The following is a 6,000-nucleotide window of genomic DNA, read 5'->3' on the forward strand; positions in this document are numbered from 1 at the left end:
AGATACCATTCCTTTGTCCTTCACCTTGTCAGCAGTTTGTGAGATACTACTAATCCTGTCTCTCAGTGCTGTGAAAAAGGCAGGGTAGTTAGGATGCAGAATGCTACTTTTTTTCCCTTTCTTTTCCCATACAACAGTACCATGTTTTCAGTCAGGAGCTGTCCGGGAGCCAGACTCTGTTTGGAAAACTGAGGTCCCCTTATAAACTCCCTTGAGAAGTGATCCCACATAGGACAGGCCTGCCATCTGCCATTGCTGTTACTGAGGTGATCTAAAACAGTATGGAAAGAGTAGAGTGCCTCTCTGCAGTTTCCTGATGCTTGTCCTCATGGTACCAGACCTAAACTCAAGGAAAATGGGGAAAAGATTGTATTTGTTTTTAGTGTTGAATTTGACAGTGTCTGTGTGAATGAGACAATTTGTGATTGGATCCAGAATTTGCTAGAAACAGCTTCTAACTCCTTTTGCAAAAATTGGTGGGGAAGACTGCTGAGAATGCCTGGGGTTTCTTTATTTAATGAAATGGTCTCAGCTGAGATTAAAAAGACTAAAAGCTATACTTTAGGAGTATTTAATACTGAAGTGTGGCACAGGCTACAGGTCCCCAAAAGGCTGAAATGCTGTCACAGATTACCTAATATTAGGTCACCAGCCTCAAGCACGCCCTTTCCTGCCTTGGGTGTTTGACCAGCCCAACTTTGAAAGAGTGGATTTCTCTGGTCTGCTGTTTGCTTTTACTTGGGGTATCCATGATGCAGCTGCAGATCTGGCTTGTTCTTAGGAAAGAGTTGCCTGGAATACTGAGGAGAAATATGCTTTTTGTAAGTGAGAAACAGGTAAAGGGGGTTTCAGTTTGCATATAAATTCTGCATATAAAGGGGGTCCAGCGTGCAGAGAGATCCTGACAGCTCTTGTGCAGAAGTGGGAGGGAGCAGAAAGCTGTGTCTAGAGTAGGTTGTGGAAGGATCTGAGCTGCAGCTCAGTTTTGTTAGAGCTTTGGAAATAGTCAGGGAGTATTCTCTGGGTTTATCTAGCTATGAAAGAAGAGCAGTGCAAATGAGCAAGCAGATGGCTGTGGCCAATTTACAGTCCTTTTGTTTGTCCTTTCTGCCAGGGTGTGGGAGCCCAGCCTGGGCAGGAGGGTGTGGGCAGGGGCCATACCCAGCTTTTGCTGGGTGCTGGTCTGCTGGGCACCCTGTTGAGCCTAACACAGCCTGCCAGAGACAGCATCTGTCGGGAGCTTGGAGGGGAGCAGAAAAAAAGATGAGTAAATGCTGAGTTTAAACAAAGGGAATAGCACATTGTGTGGCTGATGTTGACAGGTGAATTACAATCACGTTGAAGGAAGCTCAGAAAAGGCCAATGGTCTGTACGTACCTGACTCCTGGTCCACAGTGAATTTTGATGTTTGCCTCAGTGCAACAGAGAATGGGCCTGGAGAGGGGCAGGGGAGCTCCCATGGGTGTCCCAGCTTCCAGGGGAGCATGAGAGAGCTTCTTGGATGTTGCTTTCTGGTAGCAGCCCCTTTGCCCTGCTGTCTGAACAAAAATTTACTTTTCTTTCTAATTTTTGTTAAGCATCCTCCTCTCTCAGAGTTCTTTAGTAGACAGCAGCTGATGTTTTCAAGTCTGGTTTCAGAAGTTTAGTCCTTGTTTTTGGAGAGCATTTCAAGAGGAAGATTTCTCCCACCTTTCTCCTTCTAGGTGACAAGGGGAACTCAGTTTCCCCATGCTGTACCAGAGACCTCATGGCAGGCTTCTTGGCAGCTGTCACTGTTTTACATTGTAAGAACCAAGGCTGACAGGCAGCTCAGTCCAGTTTTCCCCGCTCTCCCTTCACCTGAAAGTGTTATTGTGATTTCTAGCACTGCTTCCACTCTTCACAAGCATCTGCTCTCGGGGCACATCATGCTGCTGCCTGTGATGCCAGCTGGCCTCCTGGCTCTGCTGCTTCCAGCATGGCACGGGCAGAGCCCTGCAGCCACCCTCCCACGGCAGGCTGAGTGTGCTGGCCTTGGTGACACATTGTGCTTCTGTTAGGCAGAGCCTGTGCTGAGTGCCACCTGAAGTGCATCCAAAACCAGCCCCTTCCCTCTTCAGTTAGATTAAGCACAACCTTTCCAGCCTGAAGCCAGTCACTGCCCCAGCGGCAGCTGTGCTCTTACCTCCTGGGTTCTCTCCTGCTGTTCAGGTTTTCCAGATGCAACGTATTCAGGAAAAAAAAAGAAAAAAAAAAGAAAATAAAAGCAGCTAAACTAGCGAGAAATAATTTATTTTGATAGTGACAGGATCTGATTTATTGTTCCATGCTGAGCTCTGATGCTTATAGTTACAGCAGTTAATGAGAAATGGTTTGGAAACAGCTACTGTTTTAATTGGTGAAGCAATTACTAGTTTAGTTTTGATGGTGGAAAATAACTTCATGTAAGGTGTTTTTCTTTCTTTTCTGTGTATTTTCAAATTTGTAATTAGGCTTCTCAAATTATGTACTTCATAAACTTTGGAAACAGATCTTTCAAATAAGTGTTTACTCCCTGGTATTCTTATGCACATAACTTGGTTAATGTGAATAGACTCACAGGACTTAAAAGGAATATTAATGCAGGTAAAATTACCCCAAAATGCACGTGTTTAGAAGTTGAAGAACTTTTGCTAGTAGGGCTCTTTTTAATAAATAAACAAACCAAATACATCCAGTTTTCATAAAGACAGACAGACATATTTTTGCTTTCTTCTGTGGGCTGCAAATTGCAATCTTTCTAATATGACCATCAAAAAGAAATGAATACAGACACCATCTTCAAAACATGAGGACTGTTTGACTAAGTTAGGGAGTCAAGTCCTGCTGTGCTACGTATTGCAAATAACTCACTTGCTGTCAAGACTTACTCTATAAAACAGTAAAAGAAAGACAATTGAAGACTAGTTTTTGTAGCATTCTGTGTTATCCCACTATGACTAAGCTTGTTTATAAATACTTTATTCCTGCCATTGACCCTGCAGTCTTGGCAGCAAGGATAAGATGCATGTGGCTTATGCAGCCCCAAAGCCTGTTTGCTCTCCCAGCTGTGTGAATATCAAAGAGGAGAAGATGCTGAAGGCAGAGGCTGTGATATGATGTGTTCCCACATGCCCATTGCATAATCATCCCACACTGCTCCACACCCCATGCCAGGGAGCAGGAGAGCCTAGGCTTTTCAGGCTGCCAGCAATCTCATTTTGCCTTGAACTCCTGCCTCAGTGAGCAGGACTGATGAAAGTCACATATATTTGAGGAATGCCAAATGTGGGCTGGTGTCATTATGAATTGCCACCAGTTAAGTGACATGGTGTGTAAAAACCCAAATAGATCCTTCATAATAGATTTCTCTTGCACATGCATGTGAGAGGTAGGGACCAGAGCTAGCATGAAATGTCTCTTCAGCTCTGCGTGAATGATGAAGGCTCAAAGAACCCCCTTTCTTGGTTTGCATGCTTCTGGCTCCAAACTCCCTTTCGTTCTTCAGAGTCCTTTTTTGAGAGAGAAAATGCAATAGATGTAATGGAATGATGTTCCTGATGTACTAGAAGAGTTGGTCAGGCTAAGATTACAGTGAATAGAATTGCAGCATATCCATTACAGATTTATTTCATCGCTATGTATGAGGATACACATTCTTTGTTATGCAGCTTTTTTTTATGGTAAAGTTGCTTTGAAGAAATACAGATGTAGAAAAGCCAACTACTGAGATGCAGTTCCTGAGGCCCCAAAGTGCTACAGACTAGGGATAAAACCCAACTGTAGTTGTGTTGTTTTGGTTTTTTAAGCTATACATGGATCACGGTAGAAGTGCTCATTGTGCAATGCTGGGAAGCAAGTACCTGATTCTCTGCATTTATGGGAAAAAATTGGAAAGATAACAAGATCCATGTGAAATAATGTTCTAGTGTTTGGATGCAAGTGATTCTCTCCACGTCACACCAGAAGGATCAAGACAGAGTAGAGTAGGTAGTTTGTGCAAATAAACACAGGTAAACTTGGTAGAAAAAGCTGAATGCAAGTGCCAGCCATGTTGACTTTTAACTTTGCCCACTTAATTCTTCTGAATCCATGAAAGGAAGGCTTACAAATAAAATTCTGTGTAATGATGGAAACTGTATTAATGTTACAACTGTATTATTACTGACAAAGGTACTGATTATGTGCTGTGTGTTTCCCTCCAGCTCAATCCTGCCCTCATTTATGTCTTTCCATTTTTGTTTTTCTGTTTAGTAAAGTAAGGCTACACATTTATTATTATTGTTGTTATTATTATTATTATTATTATTATTATTATTATTATTATTATTATTATTATTACTACTTGAATGGATTCCACTAGCTTTGGGTAAGTTACCTCTCCCCAGGCTGTGGTATAAATTGTTCTAGAGCGGTGTTTTCCTTTCTAGACAGATGCAGCAAACTAGAAAATGGTGCTAGTGAAAACGTCAGAATTTGTTCTTTTTGATGGCTTGGGCACGGCAGAAAATGCATTGTCACATGTCCTTCTCTTGTGTGTTACAGATCTGAATGCATCACAGACCCAGGGTCCCCAGAAAAGCACTCCAAACCAGGGATCCATCCAGTCACCACAGGTAGTTGAACTGCTGCTGAACCACCAGACTGAGAGCCTGCAGAATGCAGATAATGGAGCCAGAGTAGAGGAAAAGATTGTTTACCTCTGATAACTTGTTTTCTACTCTCAGTAGCACTTTGGAAAGATAACTGTGTTTGCTTTTCTAAATTTCTGTAGTCGTTCTCTGTATGACCATCTGGCTTTAAGGGTAGTATTTAATAGTAAATGCAAAATTTCCCCGTGATAAATGTAGCAAATAAGTTATTTTGAATATAATCTTTAATTTATAACATGATTTCAAATGCTTTGCAAGGAGCAATGAGTAGCAGAGGAAACAACATTTTGAAATTGTAAAGATACCACCAAGGACTGTGAAAGCTAGTGTTGATTTTCTTGAGTCCTATTTTTACAAGGATGAGCTAAGAAAGATGGGTCTGCTACTTGAGATTTCAGAGTGTGTATCAGTAACCTTCTAACAGTTGTGATTTAACATGAGAAGACAGCAATGTAAGAATGATGGCTCTAGTCTTTGCTGAAATGTGCTATATACCCTTAGCTGTTGGGTCATTTTCCTTATCTACTAGCTCAGGAACTGCTCAGAAGGGGATGTTTTTTTTTAATGATCTGAGCATAATTGCATAATTTTAAGTGTTTTTTCATGTCCCAAAGCCTATTATCATTTTGATACTACTGCCAGTTTCTGTGCAGAGATGCACTAAATCAGTTACTGTATTATAACTGTTCCTCATTTCAGTAAGTGTCCTTACACATTAAAATTTACCAGATGAAACCATCTCACTGGTCAAAAGAAAAAAAGGGGGATAAATAGTAGGCTTCAGTTAACAGAACTCTTCTGAAACTGCACTGCTTTCCTGTGTAGAAGTCAGATAGCTTTCTGCTTTCAGATTCACAGGGTTCTCCTTGTGTTAGGCAGTAAGAAACCTGCTTTGTGCCTTTTTGTGCCTTTTTGTCTTTCTGAAAAATTTGTACACTTCTGTAAAACTGAATAAATGTTCTGTGCATTTCTGCAAAATTGTAACTTTGATTCATTGTGAGATCCTCCAAAGATCAGAAAACAGGAGGGGAAAAAACAAGTGTCCAGACCTTGTTTGCACTGAGCTCTGCTGCAGATATGTACTCCTGGTCCAGGGTAGCCAAGCTGTGTATCTCAGCTGGGAAAACCAAGGATGTGCCTGTTGCTGCTTAGCATGGCTGATGGCATTGGCAAAGGTGCAGCAGGAATAGAGCTGCACAGCTCCTGAATCAGGACTGCCTCACATCTGCCCAGCTAAGGAGCAGAGGAGCACAGGATTGCTCCCACCATTTGTCTGGGTAAGCCCCAGGTGACAGTGGTTTCCATTTCACCCCAAGATTTGTGCTGTGCAGTATCTTTTGCAGGGCGCTGA

At 42.0% G+C, this 6,000-nt stretch overlaps 1 protein-coding gene across 1 annotated transcript in view; it reads left to right on the forward strand.

Annotated features, from left to right (window-relative positions):
- ARHGEF28 (Rho guanine nucleotide exchange factor 28) overlaps nucleotides 1-5,621 on the forward strand; it is a 112,357-nt gene extending 106,736 nt beyond the window's left edge. Inside the window, 1 exon segment of the mRNA XM_056514230.1 lies at nucleotides 4,543-5,621. Coding sequence (XP_056370205.1) covers nucleotides 4,543-4,703 — 161 coding nt within the window. The 3' untranslated portion in view covers nucleotides 4,704-5,621.
- Nucleotides 5,622-6,000: the final 379 nt, after the last annotated feature.

Source organism: Oenanthe melanoleuca, chromosome Z, assembly GCF_029582105.1.
Source record: "Oenanthe melanoleuca isolate GR-GAL-2019-014 chromosome Z, OMel1.0, whole genome shotgun sequence".
Classification (NCBI taxonomy): Eukaryota; Metazoa; Chordata; class Aves; order Passeriformes; family Muscicapidae; genus Oenanthe; species Oenanthe melanoleuca.